The sequence below is a fragment of the Synchiropus splendidus genome, chromosome 2 (genome assembly GCF_027744825.2).
Source record: "Synchiropus splendidus isolate RoL2022-P1 chromosome 2, RoL_Sspl_1.0, whole genome shotgun sequence".
Lineage (NCBI taxonomy): Eukaryota > Metazoa > Chordata > Actinopteri > Syngnathiformes > Callionymidae > Synchiropus > Synchiropus splendidus.
Genome location: NC_071335.1, coordinates 13,618,159 through 13,639,864, shown reverse-complemented (window position 1 = coordinate 13,639,864; position 21,706 = coordinate 13,618,159). Strand labels below are relative to the sequence as shown.

Here is a 21,706-nt window from a genome sequence, read left to right as displayed (position 1 = left end):
GTAGAGAAAAAGAAATATGATGAACCCTCATCTCACAGAGACCCGGGGGCGGTGGCTTAGGATTTTACCAACGTAATCGCCACAAACGCTGCTCAGCAAGCCATCACAAAGTCACTCTCTCACCAAGCCCACACAGAAACACATTTCCTGTTAGTAGTGATGCATTCAAACACTGGCGTGATGAACTCACATGTGACAAAACTGCGAGGCCCTAAAGAAAGAAAAAGAGAAATGAGTCAATATGAACCATGAGGTTTGACATGGAGGCTCTTACGGGATATCAGCTTCACACACAACATTGCCGTAAAACCAAACCAAGTTCTGCTTCAATTCCTGTCACAGGCGTGAGCCTGACACGTCGAGGCCTGAGAGAGGAATGTGCTGCAGTAGCCGCAGTCAATCGAGTGAAACTTAGCATTAAAGCTCTGCTTGGAAAACTAACGGCAGATGCTGGCCAGAGCACAGGAGATGAATAACTGCTGTGATCCAACGACTGACCTGATCCTTCTTAGACTTGAAAGACGAGGCGACATGAGCAAGGTACTGAATGACCTTCTTTGTGTTTTCGGTTTTCCCTGCTCCAGATTCACCACTGCAGGAACAGACAGAGGCTTCAAATAAAAGTCATCTAGCGCACTGAGTGACAAGTTCACCGGCTGTGCAGCCAAATATTTTATACATTTATGAACAACATAGATGCCAAAGAACTATTCAGTCTCACTGCCAAGGACAGAAATCTTACATTTACGCAATACTGAATTTGATATAATGGACATTGTGCCAACAAATAAGTTTAAATCAATGCAACACTTGTTCATTCATGCGCAACACTTCCTGCACTTCATTCAGTGGTTGATGCAAACCAAAGGTAAATAAATGTTAGAGATCATGTTTTGATGAGTTTATGACAGATTAAAGGATTTTATTGAGTTGCTCGAGTCATGTGACTCACAAGCACCTGAAGCTACCTTAGTGATCTACTGGCACATCATCCGCCTACTGGGCACAGAAGACGCAATTTTGTCAACATGTTTCGCATGCAGAGTTTAATAAGGAATCAGTGTTAAAACTTACGTGCACAGAATGGACTGGTCCTCGCGGTCTAAAAAAAAAAAGGCAACAGTTAAAACTCAATCAGTTTTTATACATTTTATATGTCCGTTTATAACAGAAAGAAAATATTTAATGATCTCAAATAACGTCCAATGAACAATTAAATGGTGATGATCACATTGTTTCGTTTTTTCTATAATCTGTCCTCTTATGTTTTTTAAGGACATGGATTTTACGAAAGTCATTACTACCCTGCATCATGCTCCGGTAGGCCGTGTCTGTGATGGCATAGATGTGCGGCGGCATCTCATGTCTCTTCTTTCCCTTGTACATGTTGACTATCTCCTCTGTGTAGATGGGCAGGTACTTGTAGGGGTTGACCACCACACAGAAGAGACCCGAGTACGTCTGGAGCAGGGAGACACGGCGGTGTCAAGGTGAAGCCACTGCTGGAGCACTCAGCTGTGCACCACACTCACATAGATGAGTCCAGAGTAGTATCTCTCCTTGAGGTTGTGCAGCACCGAGGCCTCGTTCAGACATGTGAGCTCCGCCATGTCCTCCACCTTGTTAAACTTGGGCGGATTCATCTTCTGAATGTCATCTTTGTTTACCTTCACCTGATGTTTACACAAACAAGGTGTTAATGAAAACACCCACTTGAATTTGGTCCACTGCTCTAGAATCATTCTCCAAGTCAAGTTCAAACTTCTCCTCACCTTCTTGCCAGAGTCGGTCAGCTCCACCACACACTCATCTCCCAGCTCCTCCTTGACAGACCCGGACTCGAAGCCCACCTTCTCTGAGGGGACCCACACCAGCTTCTTGGTCGCCCAGTCGGCCTGAGCCATGGGGTTGTTCACCGCACTGCGGTCCCCGTACAGAAACTTGTCTGCTTCTGACATGGTTGCTTCTGTGAGGGGGAACAGTGAGGGCTATGGAATCATGCAAGAAGCATTCAAAGTTTTCTCTAGTCGTACAACTTTACCATATCATGACCTTCCAGAGTAAAGCCTTAACCTGGGTGAACATGTGTCATTTAAAGATATAGTCCATCATTAAAAGCAGCATGCTACCATTAACAACAATGACAATAAGTCTAATGAGTTGGTTTTTTTTTAAGTCATGCATTTAAATACACAAATATGACCGAACTCTTGTCTGGGCTTTCACTTGAAACTAAATGAGTAAATTTGATGCCATAAAGCAAGACTTTGATTTCTATTATTGACCAAAATATTCACTTTATCCGACACAGAAGAGGTTTAAATATGTACAGTGGACTCAAAATGAAACAATGGCAGGTCGGAGGAGGAGGATTCGCAAGTGTAGGCGAGCAAGTTCGCCATTTTCACTAAGGCTGAAATTTCAAGAGATGAATTTCGTTTATTAATTACAGAGATTACAGGCCATTTCCAAATGGCTAACAAGTCCAGATACACAACATTACACAGTGTGATGTCACAACCAAAACATCGATGACAAAGGACACTACATGAGGTTGCTCTGATGGGGGGGAAATTTAACTTTCACAACCACAAAATGTGTTGGATGCAGGTTCACTCATCTGTGCATTGATATAACTTCAATTCTGGTGTCAAATATTCTACATACAGACGCTTTTTGAGAGATTTTTGTTTGTACTCTTATTTCCTCTTAAGGAGTGAGTCAAACTAGGGTGTGCGATAATTTTTTCTAGTATTCTAACAGAGCTCTTACATTGAAACATTGCCACTTTTATTTTTGAACAAAGCATTCAATGTCAGAGAGAAGCTGATGCAAAAAACCAGCTGGTCCATACGCATAAGATTTGCTGGCACGTGCATAAGCAGTTTCATAACATATATGACATATGAGCCATCGCAAGAGAGACAAGGACAAATATTCGAGGAAATGTCAAGTATGTTTTGATCAGCATATTTATGTTCAACATGTCACTTGTCATAAGTGGCAGATGTTTGTATTCGGAGTTCATCATGTGACAGAGAAATCACAAAACTATTGAACGAAGGTGCGTCAGCGCAAACACTCAAAAAACACCCAGTCTTGACAGACTTATGAGGGACCTAGAACACCGACAGGTTCGGGCACAAAACGCTGGAGTTTTTAAGGTTGCATAATGAAACTGAGGCCTCCTGTGCGAGCATCAATCATTGGAGGACATGAAGAGACTCGGGATTGTTGGCACCGGCGCTCAACATGACCTCCCCTCACATGCACACCAACAAGATCAGTTCTGCCATTTCGAACCGATGATTAAAACAAGTCAACACTCTCCCAGCAGCTATTAAAATTCGTCGCCCTGTAGATCCTATCTGGACTGAATTCCATCCTCACCATCTCATTAGACAGAATTCCACAAATTCCAGCTTTTTTTAACCAGCGTTTACATTCTGTTATCACCCTCCACTCTGGTCAGTTTAAACTCCAAATTCATGTAGTCCGCAACAATCATCCTTCATCATCTTCTTCATCATCATTGATGTCTTTCAGAGGCAGCAGACTGGGATCTTTCTTTTGGAAAAGTCCAGAGAAGAGGTTGGGGGTGAGATGCTTTAGCGTAAAAATGTTGGGAAGCAAGTCTGGGCAAGGAGAGGAGTGCGATTATGCTGCGGCCACACCCTTCCTACATGCATCGACTCCCGTCTGTTAAATCAAGCCTGCTCGCCCGTTTGTGATAATCCTTTCATTGTGGTTTGAATTCTGGGCGATTACAATTCAAAGATCAGGGATTAACCAGGAATTACACACAGCCATAAATCACTTTAAGTTGGTCAAAAAGTAAGGCAAAATGTTCTTACAGTGGGAACATACACTTTAGTTAGTTCTCTTCAAAGCAATAACAATGAGAACAACTTAAACCAATGCAATCTGTAGTTTAAGTATTTTTATAACATGAGCTATGCAAAACAGTGGTCGGGAACTAAATTCAACAAAGAGCCAAATTATATACTACGACTGCAACGAAAAGAAAGAATGGACAAAGATATGGAGCCTTCAAATTATAAACAATTTACAGTCATAAAAACTACAAATGAAAAAATAATGTTCTTAAACAGAAAACTATTAACTTTAACAAGAGCAGAACAGTAAAAAAAAAAAAAAAAGAGGACCATTTATAGATGATCAGTGTACCTCAAACTTCACGGGAGCCAAGCAAATACAGTTACGGGCCACGCTTTGCCCAGGTCTATATTAGAGTCCGGAACACTACGGATATCTGTGATGTGCCTTCAGGCACAGTCAGGGCTCAGGGTTTCAGTGTAGAAGACTGCCGATCACTGGGGGCAGTGAAGTGTCATCTGCTCACATCCTCCATGAGGTATGGGTTTGTTTATCATCAGCAAACATTCAATGTGCAGCGTAACTTTCCAGAATCCAGTCAGTAGGATTCTTGGAGGGAAAAAAGAAAAAAAACTATCTTGTCTGTTATATTGTTTACAGAGTGAACAGCAAGTATTCATTCTTAAAACTAGCATTAAATTCAGGGAGCATGGATGGATTTAAGTGCGCACCCCATCAATACACTAGATTTAAATCAGCATTATCATGCTCGACTAGAAGCAGATCAAACACTGGGCTGGCAGCACCGTCAGCGATCACTTGACAACTTTTGGCATCCACATTTAAAGCTAGCCACCGTGGTTCAACTTCCTCAGGAACTTGCACAAACATCTCAGTGTTGACACTTTGGGGACAAAGCGAACCACTTCACTCTTCACATCTTCAACACCATGCACAAACAAACAGCCGAAAAGGTCACATGGTTACAGCAGGCGCTACTCCTGAAATGATTTGCTTAAAAAGTAATTCAGTGAAGTCAATTTGAAAAGGCAGATAACGTGGCGTCAACATACTGACTTTTTACATAGAATTTTAGATGCAATTCAGATTTCAATATCTATTTTTTTTTATATAGATTTCATCCAAACCCCTAGAGGTTTTTGCTTCTGTCCCAGTATTTTTGTGCACGAGTCACTGGAAATCTGTCAAAATATGTGACAGATTGATGTATTTAACATTCTAAATTGCTTGCTTATTAATCCGTGGTTACAGTGAAGGAGCACATGATGAACTTGAGACCATTTGTGTTTCATTTAAAATGTAGTTCTATACCATGTCAAAATGGAGTTGTATTTAATGCCACATCAGGCATGTACTTGACACACAGGCTTTTATGTGCTGGCACTTCATAAGGTCTGGTGCAGAATTAAACATGGCTAAATTTATGAATGCATGTTATCTCATCACTTGAGGTAAAAATGGGCTTGCAGCACTGTCACTGCTATACCAAAAAGAGGAAGGCCAAGAAACATCTTTGCAAGTCATTGCTGTAGCTCGACCAAGCAAAAAAACACATATTTGTCTGCAGGTTTTGGGGGGAAAAGACTTTAAAGTAACACACAATACCAACAGGTGTGGCAAAGGCTACATGCATGCATCCTTAACGAAGTCAACAGTACAAGAATTATACAAAAAAAAATAAATGAAGAATTGTCAGCTTATGATTGACTCAAGCGGAAGATTGTATTTTCCTCACGATGGACGCTGGTTTTTCCACACTAAGGCGACATCTGAGCATGCGCGCAGTTAAAGGGCCGCCGCTGATGAGAACACCTGGCCCCGGGCACAGAATATTAAATGGCTCAAACACGTGAGAACCACTTCAGGAAACTCGCAAAATACAGCGCCTTTGCGTCACAAAACACGTTTCCTTCGAAGTGAGAACAAAGTGTGATTTCTCCACTCACTGAGCGCAGCTGTTCACCTGGTTTGGGTTGTTCTGCAGGTGCACTCTCTTCTGGTTCTGCTCGACGACTCCTGGTTTCCAGAAGCGCAACTGGTCTTGGAGGGTTCTTCTCTCGCCGTCCGCGCGGTCCGGCAGCTCAGAGGATGGACGCCCAGAATCCTCAGTCCGCCCGAACTTTGTTGTCACCTGTGTTCAAGCGGCCACGCCCCTCCCCCTCCTCCTCGTCTCTTTTCCTGCCTCGTGTTGCGTTCATGCACCGCTCCACCATTTCTCAATTTTGTGCATATTTTTTTAATGTCCTCTAAATAATTGTTTCAAAGAGTTGTTCCCTGGTGTTTGTATTAGCGGCAGCACTTAATTATATTATTATTAATTCACTCCATTTTATATATTTTGTAGCAATTTGCAGTGCGCTATATTTAAAATATACGCTTTTATTCGCAGGGTAATGTCAAGTATTTAATCTTAATTTGTAGCTTTAACCTGGACAGTTTTTTTTTTTTTTTTTAAGTTTAGCTCAGACAAGAATGAGCATTTTTAGCTTTTCAGTTTGCAACAAACTGATATTTCATATATTTCATTTTAAAAGCTGTGAAAGTATTTTACCATATGACTATATAAATAAAGTTCTCATATGTCAACAACCATCGACGTGTACCAAGCCACACTCAGTGTGCAGCTCATAAACTTGGCTGGCATGTATATTAATTGGGGTGTCGTCTCATGTGTGTACGTGTGTGTGTGTGTGGTTTGGAATGCAGGGCCCAGACTGAACCTGCACCAGGAGCCGGGAGCCGGGGCGTGGCTCCGCTCATCCAGGTGGAAGATGACACACGAGTGGCTCCTTTAAAGGTAAAACGTGTGCGTTCGGCTTCATGCACGTCTCCTGCACCGCAGCAGCTCACTCAGACGCAGGCTTGTTTTCAAAGATAAACAATGCAACACACCTCTTTATTCGCTGTGGGGAAAAAAGGGCCACGATTCAGGGGTCTGAGCAGCATGTTACCTGGAGCCGAATGCACCAATGAGCAGCCGCTTTAGTTCACTTCCTTATAAGGCCAGAGAGCGATTTGAGAGGAGGCTGAGCACGGAGGAGCAGGAGGCGGGCTCTGATGTGTTCGGGTGTAAAGTTTCCACTGCGGACCCTGTCATTACTGAAGGCTCCTGCTGCCGCCTAAAGTCTGTGCCATATCAAAGATGAGCTGATACAGGAGCGTGTGGCAACACGACTGGCTCACGATGGCGACGCATGTTTATTGTTGATCTGCAGCGCTCAGAAGCTGCAGAGCAAAAGCTCAAGGTCGGGAGGTGTGCTGCAGTACTGGCCCTAATATCCAGGAGCAGCTCACAACAGCATGCATCCGGAGCCAAAGCTAGACTGGCCTATGTGCGGCTCCGGGGCCACACGAGGCCCTGTGGAATGTGACCACAGGCCCGCCTGGTGTGGGAAAATGAAGCTCGTAAATTGGTGAATTGTTGGACGGCACTACCTGTTTACCAAAGCCCCAGGGACGTGGATCACGTAATGTCTTAAACTTGTAAAATAAAAGTCAATGAATATGTTAATTCATGAATAGGGACAGTGCAAAACATTTCATCCACGCGATATTTGCTCGTGACTTGACAGATAAACCATCAGGACTCCTCTTCAGTGAACACAGCAGGCCGTGACACAGAGGCGGGACACGCCTGCAGATGCTCTGCTACATGGAGAAAGTGTAACCTGACACAGACAAAAGTCAGTTGTGTAAGCTGGTGAGGCGAGCGCTCCTGTTGAATCATGTCAGGCCGGTGATTGTCTTGTCACTGGAGAGACGCATGCGGGGCAGCAAGGACGCCCCGCGGGTTCACTGCTCAGGTTCAGCCACCAGCTGGAGACATGTAGGGACACTGCACACTCGGTCAGCTGAGACACGAGAGACTTGATCAGCCACAATACTGTAGTTACTAACATCACATGTGGAGATGAACCTCTGCAGGGGCGCAGGTTGTTACTTGTTGTCATGTCTGGTCAAAACTTCTACCCTGAGGGAGAGAAGCTGAGTTTCTAGTGCGCCCTCTAGCAGCCCCGCTGGGTATTACTTGTTCATGTTGTTCTCAAAAAAGCAATTAATACAATGAAGATAATTATTAAAATAAATAAGGAAACATAACAAGAAAATGTGGTTCACTCGGGTGCGCCACATTGTACAATAGGATGTCACAACCATCCGTGATGCAGAGTAAAAGACTGGTGGACGAAAAATGCCAGGATAGAAGCATGTTGGCGTCAAATACTACAATGCAATTCATTATAAAACCTATATTTCTTTTTCTAATTGCACCACTAGATTTCTGTTTTTAATAAGTTATTTTACATTCATTTGCTGTGCACTTTACATTTTGTTCCTTTACATCAGGGGCCGCATTACATCCTGTGATGAGAAAAAAAAAAGTTAAATTGATGGAAAGACTAAATGAAAATAAATCAAGTGAGAACATTGTGTGATGATGAAATTATGGAATAAAAATATACCCCAAAAAAGTTGGTTAGTTCAAACACATTCCATTTAAAGATTCTCAATATGTTTCAGTGGGTTCTCATTGTGTTTCAAACGTTTAAAGATCGATTTTCAATTCTGAAGTACTTTAAGGGACAAAAAAATACTCTCTACTTAAAAAATAGTTTAACTCAACAGGCCATTAAATTTATTTCAGTTGAATTCACAACGAACAACACCCCAAAAAAAAATGCACACAATAATTTTTTCAGGTTTTATAGAGCCACATAAATACAGTCAATGAGCTGCATTTGGCCCCCAGGCCACACTTCGCACTACTCTGCTTTTTATTCTCCACAGTTTTAGTGAAATACATCACATTAGTTCAACAAATAATGACTTCTTTCATCAATTACCTATTTGTGAATATTTATTGTTCATCATAATAAATACGAAAAATAACACGATCTGTAATTTATTTGCAATAAAAAAATTCACATATTTGATGAGTAAGAATCTTTTAAAAATATATACACAAAATCATTTTGTGTATATATTTTATGTGTGTTATGTATTGATGAAACCCATATGTGATCACGTTTTTTAATCTATATTTGCAGCATTTGACCTTTTTTTTATAAATTAGATGAAGATGACATTACATGAATGTTCATAATTCATGGTAACCATAACTGTTTTGTCATAAATTGCCATCATGAACATTGATCACGTTCTATCGAGCCATACAAATGCATATAGCTTTGTGTCATGAATGTACTAATAATGTATTACAGACTAACACGTACAGTAAAGAGTTACCCTTTATTGTCTTCCACTAGGCCTCTGATCCTGGCAATTCTACCGTCTCATGGTTCGACCACGTTTCTCACCTGGATGGCGACCATAAGCAGTTACTCTGGACATCACTGACTTCACTATCAATGAGACAGTCAACCATCTGAAGACAGAGGCCGTCTGTCCCTCACAGTCAGGTAAGCGCAGCGCAGAAACACAAGAACAGGCACACCACATCAGGTTTTTATGAGTTTTTATTTATTGATTTTGATTTTTAAGCATTTTGATGTGTTTTTTTTTCTCCAAAAAAAATCCTGAGGTATTCACAATTAAATGGCATTTATTTGTTTGAAATGAGACCCAGGGGAGGTGGAGGGAAAATAAAATACAGCCAAAAAAAAATGGACGAGAGAAACGACCAGGCAGTAAAGCTGTGTCCTCTTTCTGAACCACAAACATCTGCAGTATCACATCTATTAGACATGCCATCTAGAATAAACTGCTTTTAAAAGAGATCGATAACAGTCCACGTATATAGTTATCAAAACAAGTTCGACTAAATTAAATATGGGAAAACAAAATCACTGAAGATTAAGACCAATAAAATAGTCCAAGATTTAACCCAGTTCTTTTCCAAGCCTGACTGTTTCATGCCGCTTGTGTGAAGACATGAGCGCAATGTGTTTGTTTGGACGACCCAAATTAAAGCAAATTTTCAAATTGAATCAGACTGTTAATCCCTCATAAATGCAAAAAACATTAAAAAAAGATACACAAACGTTTCCAATAAATAAATACCAGTGAAAAAATACACTGTTGAATCAACTTCTTGCTCTGTGCCGCAGAATCGCGATTGACAAAGTAACTGCTGCAACCTTAAGGAAAGACCTTAAGGTTTCCTCGAAGCACAAACAATCCCAATCCTGCGACACAAACAAAAACAAAACCATCACAAGTGCAAGATCAGTCATGACAGTTTCAGCATGAGAGGGGAAGAAAACTCCGCTTCATCTATGACAGCATCGAACACAGAGTACAAAAGAAATCAGAAGAGTGAGGGCAGGGAAGGAAATAAAACAGCACGCAAAGTATCGCCCCCAAACAGGGGCAAAGAGTAAACTAATGGAGGCAAACGGAAGATAATATGCAATAGCATCAATAATAAGTTTCTGTCTGTGGCGTGAGAAGAACAACGTCTCCACAGTTAGGAAACAAAACAACACTGTCCAGCTCTTCGTCCCGCCTGGACCACACCCTACTCTTTGTTCAATTTGGTGTCTTCGCCCTGAATATTATAGATAAAATAATAAAACGGTAATCACAAAAACATTTAAAAAAAAAAAAAAAAAAGGAACTCCTGAACAAAAATAAAAGCTAATAATGATAATTTTGGTAGACAAATAATCGCACCCCTCCAGCTAAAAGAACACAAGACAGGGAACTACAAACTAATAAAGACACAGCTTCTCCTCCTGGTGATGTGTTTCTAGGGACTAAAGAAGTGTCTCATTTCAATAATACACAACAAATTTGGAAACAAAACTCAAGACAATTTGTAAAAATCATAAATAAGATAAAGTTCTGTGCATCTCCCCGCCCCGGCAACCGAGCAAAACAATGGAAGTTGCAGCTGTGAACATGCAGTTGGTATATTTTACAGCATGAATCAGGACAGCCCCGCCCGCACCGCCCCCCAAAAAATAAAACTCTACTGAAGTCCAACGTAACCCGTCCCCGACCCCGATACAATCCTTAAATATTTGTCAGCTCATTCAAAACATCTCCTGCTTCCTCTCCGTGATGTTGCTGTGATATCTTTAGTTTACATTTGTACAGAAGCACCCAAGCAAGCCGACATGGTTTGAATGACTGCATAGTGAAATTTATATTTGGTTTACTTACAGATGGGGCTACCAGCTCACACACACACATACATACAAACATACAAACGCACGCTCAGATTTACACATTGGCAGAGGATGGTTTTTACATTTGGTGAGTTCCTTCACTCACATCGGAGCGCGACAACAGCGGGAGACTGGCTCCACTCAGACTCAGCCACCTGAATGTCATTTCCAATCAAAACATCTGTGGGGTGGGATTACTTATTTTTATCAGATTCAAAAGCTCGAATATTTGCCTGTAAATATTTTTACAGCTGGGTAAACATTCAAAGCATTTAACAGGTAGACAAACAAATGTGTAAGGTGTGAAATGTGAACTAAAAAGTGATCAAAGACTGAGGAAAACATTTCTTTATGACCAGCCAGACTATCAACATATCTTCCTCTATACGATGCAGGCTTGCTCTGTCCATTGAAATAATATGGACAGCGGAACCACCAGCGCAGACATGCAGGTGGGAAAGTAGTTCCTGGTGTGGCAACAGATGGCTGCCTCTCATCCAATAAAACAGTTTTAAAACAAGCTTCACTTAAGGTTTCTGGTAACAGAGAGCTCACTAAGGAAAACACTTATACTTCAATATCATTTGTATATGAAGTTTGAATGAAACATGTTTGACTTGAGATACTCAGTTGTGGGGTCTTGAATATTTCAAATTGTGTTATAATATTTTTTGAGTGGCACTCATTGGACACCATGGATGAAAAGAGCATCCCAGTCTCCAGCCATCTGCGACACCAGTCTCCCTCTGTACAGTGTACAACACACACACACACATTCATGCCGACACACACACCAAAAGGGGCTAATACAATACAGCGCCCCCTATGTCCACTCCCACTGGTTATAGATTTTATATACATCACAGCTGAGAGTAAACAGATCAAACGTAAAGAACAACACTTTTGTATTTGTTGTAGACACCTTTGGTGTGAACTGTCAAGGTTGTCGAGCTCGGAGGACAGATGGACGGACAGACGGAAGAATCTGGACAGACAGACACTCGCTCCTGTGACATCTGCGTTGCTGTGACAAGAATCTACTTCTACCACACATGCAGCTACATTTCACCTTAGTGTTCATCGTGAGGCGCCTGCCGATGACGGCCCTGACACGTGGGCCCTCAAACGTCCCCCTGTGCATTTGGTAACGTGTGTTGCATTATTTCACTTATTTGGTTTCAAATAAAATCTTCGTCCTTTGGAGAAAACAAGACAGCAGCTTCTAAAGCAATGAAAATAGCAGCAGTAGCAAAGTAAATAAATAATGTACAAACAAAACAATCGTAAACACGAGGCGCTAACTCATCCGCTAAAATCATAATTGGTATATCGGTGTGACGCCAGAAAAGCTTTTTACAATAACTAGCTTCAGAGCCCATCTTCATCAACATACTTCCTGCCACCGTCCCTTCTTTCGTCTTTACATCTCACTTTCTATACACTTCCTCACTTCCCTATCTCTCCTCAACACTCCACTCTCATTCCTTCTGCTGTCTGGAAAACTTTCCCGGGTCCTTCATTCTCAGAAACATTGCAGTTTCCACCTGTCCTCAGTCCTCTGTGTCTAACAGGGATTTGGTTTTGGTGCGTCTGGGCGTTTGATTGTACGTGTGTGAGTGTGTGTGTGTGAGTCTGCACCTCAAGCAAGCTTTGGTTGGAACTCTACTCAACCGACCAGGTTCAAAGCGCCATGATCTCAGAGCTCTCGACGCAGAGTCGGGGTCACAGCAAAATATGATGTTGGAAAATAAGTGGTGGTGAAATCTAAGTAGCAAAGAATACTAGATAAAAACCTGACACTAACCTTCTAAAAAGGGATCAGACATTATTTACAGATAATACATCGAATATGACTATTTCATAACTCAATATGGGAGTCGGAACAGAAGAGCCACTGAGTTCAAGAACACTTGACAATGCGAGTTCTACACCTAGAGATTCTATGTTGCTTCAGAGGAGCCTTTGGTCAGAAGACACCGTGGAGCATGAGACTAGCCAGAACAGGAGGTAGACAAGCCGGTGAAGAAGAAGAAAAGAAGTGCTCCACGGGTCACATCCTACCCCGTTTATAAACTCCTCTTCCTTCTCGGTTCACTTCATCATCCAATCATGATGCCAAACTCTTCTCTGCCCCCTTTCTCCCTCGCAAAACGCCAAGCTTAATCCCCAGCACAGACCCTGATTCCAATACTCCAGCTCCTTGCAAACAGATAAGCTTATTATTAGCAACACAACTTTGACTTGGCTACATTACGCACACCTTAAGAACAAGCCCACGCTGAGCCACCAGGATCAGCTTTGTTAGTGCTCGAGCGGCAGTAAGTTAATCTAACCTCCCAAAACACCATCAAATACACATACGGAGATGAGAATGCGGAGTGGGAGGAAAGCCACCAACATTCTCGAGAATGCAAGAACATATGCAGATGTGGAAGTTGCTTGGTTCCAGTGTGTCGCGACTACTCTGTTGACCAGTACACCTTTAGTCAAGCAGGATGCACATATGAAGGTGCTCCGACTGAAGTGTTGTGGAAAAGTGAAACACATATATGCATATATTTACTGTGAAGCCACATGAGCAGATACACAACGTCTTTTCCTAATCTAATGTCTGTCTGTCTGTCCAGTTAATAACCTTCACCGCCCATCTACCAGATCACTCATCCATCCTTCCGTCTGCAGCTCCATCTGTCCATCAATGGAGTCTCTATCTCATCCTAAGGGCTTCTCTGGTGCACTGAGGGACAGGTGGGCGGAGTCTCAGGCTAAGTTTAGCCACCGACACTGGGCTCACCTTGCTAAATGCTGTAGCCAGGCTAGACGAGCGTACGGCTAAGTCAACGCTGGTCTGCCTACTACCTGCTGAAGAGTGAGTGGAGCTGGTGTTGGTGAGTGTAACACTGGCTGCTGCGAGGTGACTCTGTGCGATCCATCACCGTCTGGAACCAACCGGCCACGTCCACGTCCAGCACCTCGTAGCGGAGGATGAAACTATGCTCCTGGAAGAAGTCATTACATGAAGATTGAGCGAGAGTGTTTCGAATGATGATATAAACTAGGAGAATCCCATAATAATTTGAGTCAACTTACCAGTAACTGGTGGTATTTTGGCCTTTTTCTGTGATCCTTTGTGAGGCTACAGTAAAACACAGAGAAAGAGAGAAGTTAGAGCAAGAAATCAACAATCGCCAACCAGCTCCTGATCCTGAAAGACAAAATTTTGCTCTCCATCGTCACAAATTCTTTTAAGCGTGTAAGGAGCTGCTCACCAATCTTTGACGAAGGACTGGAAGTCGAGGGAGAAGCCCATGCTAAGAGGCAGCAGCGGAGGATCTTCCTGCAGCACTTTGGTCAGAACCTCAAAGTCTGTTTTGCAGTTCTTGTAGGGGAACTGACCCGTGGCAAGCTCCACCTAGAAGCCAAAGTCACATCTCACATTATTTATACAGATATGCAGTTGTTTATAGACGTGGGGCAACACAGCAACATGACCAAATATATATATCGATATCGATATTAAGGATCCACACTGAGGTGCTCATCACATCAATGAAGCACGCCAGAGTGAAGATGGAGAAGTTCACTCTAGTACCAGAGCAAAAGACGCTCAGTCATCTTTACTCTAAATTTTCAAAATGGAAAGACCAAAAATCCTTTGCAGCACACGAAGCACAAGAACTGGGTACCGTCACTAGATTTATTTATTTAAATAGGACCACACACACCTATATCTGAGAGGATCAAATGTCAGGGAACTTTGAAGAAATCTGCTAAAATATGATTTTCATAACAGACACTTTTATTATTACTGCTATGTTTTTTCATTTCATAGGTCAGAAAGAGTTCGGCAGGAAATTGTTTTTTAAACCGCTGCTTTAAATGCACCATGTATTTTGAGTAAAATGTTTCCCTCGACCGCTTGAATAAAAATAAAATCCATACTCTAAAATGCCATTCTGCTTTCCTCTCAGTGATCCAGACACCATACTGTAATGTCAGATTACGCACTTATATCAACAGCAGAAGTTACTCCCCACATAATAAATGAACATAAACATCTACCAGAGAAATGCCGAGGCTCCACACGTCCGCTCGGATGTCGTAGTCAGGTTTGGTGGGGTCTGGAGGGTCTATTCTCTCAGGCTGCACAAAGACAAGGGAATCCAGTCAGCAGAAGCATAATGCAATTCTTTTACAATAGCATAAGTACATACAAGCATGGTAATCAATTGAAGGAACAAAACACCCATGTTTGGGTGTCCTCTATTAATCATTTTAGTACTCTATCTGAGAGCAAGGTGAAGGTGCACGTGAGGACGTGTACAAAGAGATCTGCTTACTAATGGGGTTTAAAACAGTGTAGTAAATGCCTTCTACATTATTAAATTGAATAAAATACTGTGTGTCTCCTGGCAAAACAGATTCTCATTTCAGAACGGCTCTATGAACGAGAGTGACTAGGAAGAATCGAGAATTAATTTCAAATATATAAATGTATCCAATTATTAGTTTAAGATTGTTTTCTGTCTTTCTGTTTTTAAAATACTAATATATTGACTGAAAACAATTTTCTCACCGCCATATACGCCGCACAGCCGGCACTGCGTGTTTTGGCCTTGGAGTCAACCAGGCGTCCGCTGATTCCAAAATCACAGAGTTTGATTTGACCTTTTGCATCCAGGAGGATATTGGAGGGCTTCACGTCCCGATGTATGACACCGTGTTTCTCTTTCAGGTACTGCAAAGCCTTCACGATCTGGAGGAGAGACACGGAGGGCTACGTATTTTGTCCCCGATCAGAAGGATTGATAAACACAGCCAGTACTGTTCTCTCTTCTGTCTGCTAAAAGCTTAGTCAAGAGAAGACTGTGAAAGCTGAAATTAAACTACACATTCTTCACTTACTGCCACAGTCATTTTCCCAAGGATTCTCTCTGGGATAGGACCCTGGATTCTCTTCTTCAACTTCTCTGCACACGTTCCCATCAGCTCCATGGCAATGAACACATCAGTCTGGAAGTACAAAACACAAAAGAGTATTAGAATAGAGAAGACCAAATCGTTCTTGAAATATTTTGGAAAAAATAAAGCAAACAGTAGCAGCCTTCATAAACACAAATATTTTAGTATGTATTTAATGATTTTAGCTTAAGATGTGCAGGGTAACTTAGGGTCGATTTGGACATTTTAAATCTCCCGGATACACTTCCATCCTTCTGAACTATGTATGGGACACTCACGTTGGTAACTATGGCTCCGTAGCACTGGATGATGTAGGGGCAGTCGTGACTTTTTAGCACCACATCAAGATCCATCAGAATTCTTTTGTTCTCATCTTTGTTTCCTGTCCGCCGCATTTGCTGAGGAGGCAGAAACACAGATCATATAGATGCAACACAGATCACAATGGCAGCGTTCAAATGAACAAGTCATTTCGCATTCATCACCAACAGATCTGGACACATTTCTTGTCCTCTGTTTAAAATTGTTGTTTCAAGCTTTCCCTTAGGTCTGAAATCTCGAGTGCAACAGGATTTTACCAAGCACTGGTCACTCCTGTGTACAAAATCCAAGGTCAAACAAGACTCGGGATTAATTGTTAGCTGTTGTTGAACAGCTGCATAATGGGGCAGCTGCTGCAGATGAGGGTGACGCCCAAGTTCAGGTTATTACATAATCTCTACCATGCCGTTCCATCCGTCAATTGTTTATTTGAGGAGTTACAAAATATCTCATCTGTTTCTTCAACCAAGTGACTGAGTGCTGTCCAACACATTTTCTTCATCTGGCTCCACACCAATCATTTCAATAGAACTGAGTGATCCAAGTTATAATCCCTCATTGTAGGCAATTGTTTTTCGTTTCTTTGAAACAGGACAAATGTCATTGTAACTATACGATGTTGTTTTTTTTCCCATTAAAATCCAACTATTTTATCAAAGTTTCGACAAAAGTTTTTTTTCTTTATTATGCAGCAGTACAAATGGCGTTCTGAAAACCCGAAAAAAACACTTTTAAAATTGACTTCTCAAAAAAAAACAAATGCAGAATAGACGTATTTTATGCAATTTATGATCTGAAATCATTCACAACCATTTTAATATCAACACCAGCATTCAAAACTACAACTCCTCCTCCTGTACTTGGTATGAAGCCACAGAAAAAAAATCTTACTTTGACAGCGATGACGTTTCCAGTCTTTTTGAAGCGAACTTTGAAGACCTGGCCACATGTCCCGCTCCCGATCTCCCCCTCACTGATCAGGTCAGTCACCTCAGCAGGATATCGCTAGAAACACAGCAAAACAAGAATTAAAAAAAAATTCAAGAACAATTTCAAATCAGTCCCGCACCAAAAAAAACCCCACAATACTTGCCCAAACATAAACACAACTTGCCTTCGACCTTCCTTAAATTATTAATAATCGATTACAACTAACAGCTGACAGAAAACAAGTCTCCACAATTGAAACAAAATGTAACAAGTTCATTACTTTCATGTCACATCAACTCACTTCACCATCGATCTTCAGATATCCCGTCTGCTTCATAATTTCTTGCAACTTCTGATCAATCTCTGCACTGTGGAAGGAATGATAACATTTAAAGTCAAAACAACGCTATTGCACATATTAATAATAATAGCATTTGCTAAATTCCATAACCTTCTGAACAACGACAACAAAATATCAGGAAGACATGCCGATCCACATCTTTCAAAACAATATACTTTGGGGTTCAATTTTATCACATTAAAAACAACATGCTTGTGACAAGAAATTCTGTCCGCTTACTTTTCCAGACTCTTCTGAAGGCCGTATGGAGGCGTGGGGAGGGTGAGCATGTTTCTCCGGCGGCTTGGGTTGTGCTGCGGAGAGCTTTCTGATGAGGACGAGCGGCTGACTACTTCGTTGGCCAGGGGCAGCTGAAGTGCTGAGAGGTGGAGAAGACAAACATTTAGGCAACAATATCCAAAGTTGACTGCGGACTGAATTGTATTAATGCAAAACAAACAATATTCAGGATTGCAACGCACTGTGGGCTTCATTGACAGACTACAGATTAGATGTATGCATCAGCAAAGAGGTCCCTATGATTCAGACTTTTCAATGAAGAGCGAACAGATCCTGCGCTTTGTTATTGTTTCCCTTGATCTGGGGTCGACCTACATCATCACACAGACTGTGTCTGGTTTCATTTAAGGAGCGTGGGGATTGAAAACACCACACAGGCCTTTAAAAAAAAGTAAATGCTCAACCAGTTTCGGTGCCATATTTTCTTGATGTGCTTTAAAAGTTGCAGGCTACTAGCAAATGGGATAAAGCTGTAGCTCAAAACTCAATGCCCTCAAATTGTGAGGATTGTCTTTATTGCTTTGTTTCATTTTGATATCATTTGTAAACTTAGAATGACTCCGGCTTCTTGGAAATATCTTCTTTTTTAACAAGAGACGGTCCCCCCCCCTAAAGCATGGTGAAGAGTAAATATATCCCATCTGATTTAACACACAATTTTAGTCCCTTTCTTCGCTACTTTTATGCTGGGGGCTTCCTGGCTGTGCTCCATTAGGTCACCTGTGGGTGTCTCAGCCTGTGAGGAGGGAAATCCTGTTAGAGAAGGTGTTAGTTTGGGGAGGGAGGAACAGTTCTAGGCAACAGGTTTCCATAGTTGCCCAGCTCCAGTTGGACTGACGACATGACACGACGTGCAAACCGAGCAAAGAAAGACATGTATGCTGATGTAAAGTTTCAGGCACTGCTCCTGCACGCAAAGTGCTGCATTGAGGAAAAGATTTTGGTGGGGGATGCCAGGAGGTGAATGATAAACATCATCCTGATGTGAAAGAGGAAGATTTGGCCACAAGTGCACAGAATAGACAGAGGCAGAAGTCTGACTCAAATATGAGGGCAAGCCTTCAGTTGCCACAAACGACAGAAGGAAATACAAGCCAGGGTGTTCATAGCACTCCTGCAGACGGACCAGTGGGGATGCTGGATTAGAGACTGTGTCAAACATTATTACCCAAAACATGTGTCATGCACAAAAGCCACATGCACCGTGATTTTCTGCCTCCAGCAAAAAACAAAGGTTAATAAACTGACACGCGTCATCCACATAGACTCGCACCACACACCAATGCCGACCTGCCACTGGCACCAACACAGAGAAAGAGCAAGGAGGGAAGATGGACAGCGGTGGGAGGGAGGTTTAAGAGTGCAAAAGTTCAATGACGAAGTGGTGGGCACTCCAGGGTCATGTGTAAGCTACAGGGGTTTGGTACTCTCCTACAGTATGAGATGCTCATGAGTGTGTGGCTGTGACACTTTACTGTTGCTCTATCTTTGCTGAAATATGTGATGAGTGAGGAGGCTCGTCTCCTTAGGTTTTCTCATCTGCAACACGATGGACAAGCTTCACCTCAATTCCAGTGAATTGAAAGGGGAGAGAGTGTGAGGAGAGCGGAGGTGCAGTGGCAGAGAAAGCGATGGATTGAATGATACCTGCACGCTGGGAGGGGGCTGGAGCGGGACTGAGCTGGATCACGATGACTAGACGGAGGAAAGAAAATATACACACGCACACACATTACTGCACTGAACTAGCTGTCATCCACCCATTCACACACTCGCACAGGCATAACGGGGACCAGAGACAATGGCATCCTCTCACAAAAATACACAAATACAAATGAAAGCACCATAACATTCGGAATTCAAAACCAAACCAACACGTATTAGGCTCCACAGTTGAAAAGGTTCTACTTGAACAGAAAGTACTGAACTTGTCTTCCGATAATCAAAACAAATTTTCTTTTGCAATGAATATTGGCAGATGGAAAAGTCGCACTGAGAAGTTAGGAGGCCAAATTCTCAGCCACATTTTATAATATAAAATCGCATTTTCAAAAAAAAAAAAAAAAAAGACTTTCCCCCCCCATTTGTGAGAGCCAAACATTCATCAAACCACATTGTAGGGAATCTCCTTTTTATGTTCATTCTTCTACTTCTAACTTTAACACAAACACATTATATTACAATTGGAAAATGACTGTTTTGTTGGTGGCTTTCTAGGCACCAGGAAACACCAAGCAAAAAAAGATAACACGTCCATATGGAGAAGGAATATGTTCTCCAGTCTATGATGGTCAAAGTTTGCTTGAAGCGTCAGAGTTATAAGTGCAGTATGTGATTCCTGTGACTTCTATGATCGATAAGCAGCAGTCATTTCCCCCTTAATAACTGTTGTTTGAAGACAAGCTTTACACATACGCCCATTCGTAATGACTTCTAATTGTTGTTTCTTGCTTTAAAACAATAAGTGATCTTAGGTTAAACCGTATATTCCATAAAGGTGTTGGAGAGGAAACACAACACTACATGTAAAGGTGAGCTCTATATCCAACACCACCAAATAGGACTGGAAATTAAGTATAAAAAACTTGGATATTTATGAAAAACGCATGCATTTATGATCATCTCGTTCAAATATTTATCGAGTCTAAAACGTCATGGATTCTCCCCACCCCGCACCCACCCACCCACGGATACATAACAACTCAGTCCCCCACGCATTATTGCAGCCACCAAACATTATTAGCGAATGCATACAGATGGCCAATATGTGTTGTAACGCCAAGCACGAAGTGGCGCTACATTTGTTAGCTTTCTAACATCGACTAGCTCGCCCAGGGTCATGCAGATTGGCGGTAAAAGCAACTTTGCCGAGTGAGTCACGGGCTCCAAAACACATTTCACCGTGGTTAAAACCACTCGATGCGATGCGAGTATGAAGCCCAGCATCCACGGTGTACGACACGTCCCTATTTTCAGACGTGAACCGGGCCTGCCAGTCGCTATCAGGCCTAGCATGTTTGACAGGACCGACTTCCAACAGATTTCACCCCGTGACAGCAAGCTTTGAGCGTCGTGACAGCTGTTCGTACATTGCGATGTCGTTTCACTCGGTGTGTGCGCTGTGATAAATAACGAACAAGGCGGTTAATGAGGAGGCACGGTCAACCGGAGGAGTCGTTGTTTGTTTATGTAGCTCGCCTGCTAGCATGTAGCGGCTAGGTAACACCTCCCCCCGCAGCTCGTCCCAGAGATTCCTGGCAGTAGAGCCGCCGGTCACCCAGATGGACACTCACTTGGCCTCGGACGAGAGCGCCGGGGACTGTCGATGTCGATGTTGAGGTCGATCCTCCGGCGAGCTTCTTCATTCTCCTGCTTCAACTTCTCCTCGATTCGCGACAGCCTCTGCTCCAACGACGACATCTTGAAAAATTGAGCCGCATGAAGCTCCCAGCAGAGCTCAGCTCGCGACTCCCTCTCTGGCGGCCCTCATGACACACCTCCGCCGCTCAACACCACGTTTGCTCCTTCACACACACGCTGCTGGGCTTCTGTTTGTTTCAGAAATGTTTGTCAGTGCACGCGGGGGGATCTGCAAACAGTCAGTGGTTTGCACGCGTTTTTGATATCCACGATTATATGTCATGTTTATATGGAATCTGATATAGAACTCATAAGATGAGACCATGCAGATGAGACTGAGCCGCTGAGATGAGTGGACTGGAAAGAATAGAAACAATCTGGAGTTTGATCAGTGGCTAGTCACAAGTTCATCGAGGTTTCTCAACTTGGACACAACAAAGCTGAATCCTTTACACAGTCAGCAATTTAATGACATGTACAAATACATAACATATTTTGTTATGTATTT

At 42.3% G+C, this 21,706-nt stretch overlaps 2 protein-coding genes across 5 annotated transcripts in view; both read right to left on the bottom strand.

The window, feature by feature from the left end:
- The window catches only part of LOC128753372 (myosin-9-like), a 30,472-nt gene extending 24,492 nt beyond the window's left edge, over positions 1-5,980 (bottom strand). The window contains exons 1-7 of one of the 3 annotated variants that reach the window (XM_053855008.1): positions 5,822-5,980; positions 1,773-1,966; positions 1,533-1,673; positions 1,305-1,461; positions 1,075-1,102; positions 499-592; positions 191-211 (exon numbers count right to left, since the gene is read on the bottom strand). In XM_053855008.1, the coding sequence (XP_053710983.1) occupies positions 191-211; positions 499-592; positions 1,075-1,102; positions 1,305-1,461; positions 1,533-1,673; positions 1,773-1,958 (627 nt within the window). In that variant the 5' untranslated portion in view covers positions 1,959-1,966; positions 5,822-5,980. Of the gene's footprint in view, positions 1-190; positions 212-498; positions 593-1,074; positions 1,103-1,304; positions 1,462-1,532; positions 1,674-1,772; positions 1,967-5,804 lie in introns of all 3 variants that reach the window. The other 2 variants (XM_053855009.1, XM_053855007.1) reach the window with 2 other exon arrangements.
- Positions 5,981-9,321: 3,341 nt separating this feature from the next.
- On the bottom strand, positions 9,322-21,381 carry LOC128754620 (dual specificity mitogen-activated protein kinase kinase 7-like). 2 transcript variants are annotated; one of them, XM_053857357.1, is made up of 12 exons: positions 21,132-21,381; positions 19,486-19,533; positions 17,779-17,917; positions 17,500-17,566; positions 17,160-17,273; positions 16,226-16,345; positions 15,891-15,998; positions 15,562-15,741; positions 15,048-15,128; positions 14,255-14,397; positions 14,076-14,121; positions 9,322-13,984 (listed from the first exon to the last, which is right to left on the bottom strand). In XM_053857357.1, exons 1-12 carry the CDS (start codon positions 21,256-21,258, stop codon positions 13,841-13,843), a joined length of 1,317 nt encoding a protein of 438 aa, XP_053713332.1. In that variant the 5' UTR covers positions 21,259-21,381; the 3' UTR covers positions 9,322-13,840. The 2 variants fall into 2 exon arrangements, with proteins under 2 accessions (XP_053713332.1, XP_053713333.1); XM_053857358.1 differs by lacking the exon at positions 19,486-19,533 and having other exon boundaries at positions 21,132-21,378.
- Positions 21,382-21,706: the final 325 nt, after the last annotated feature.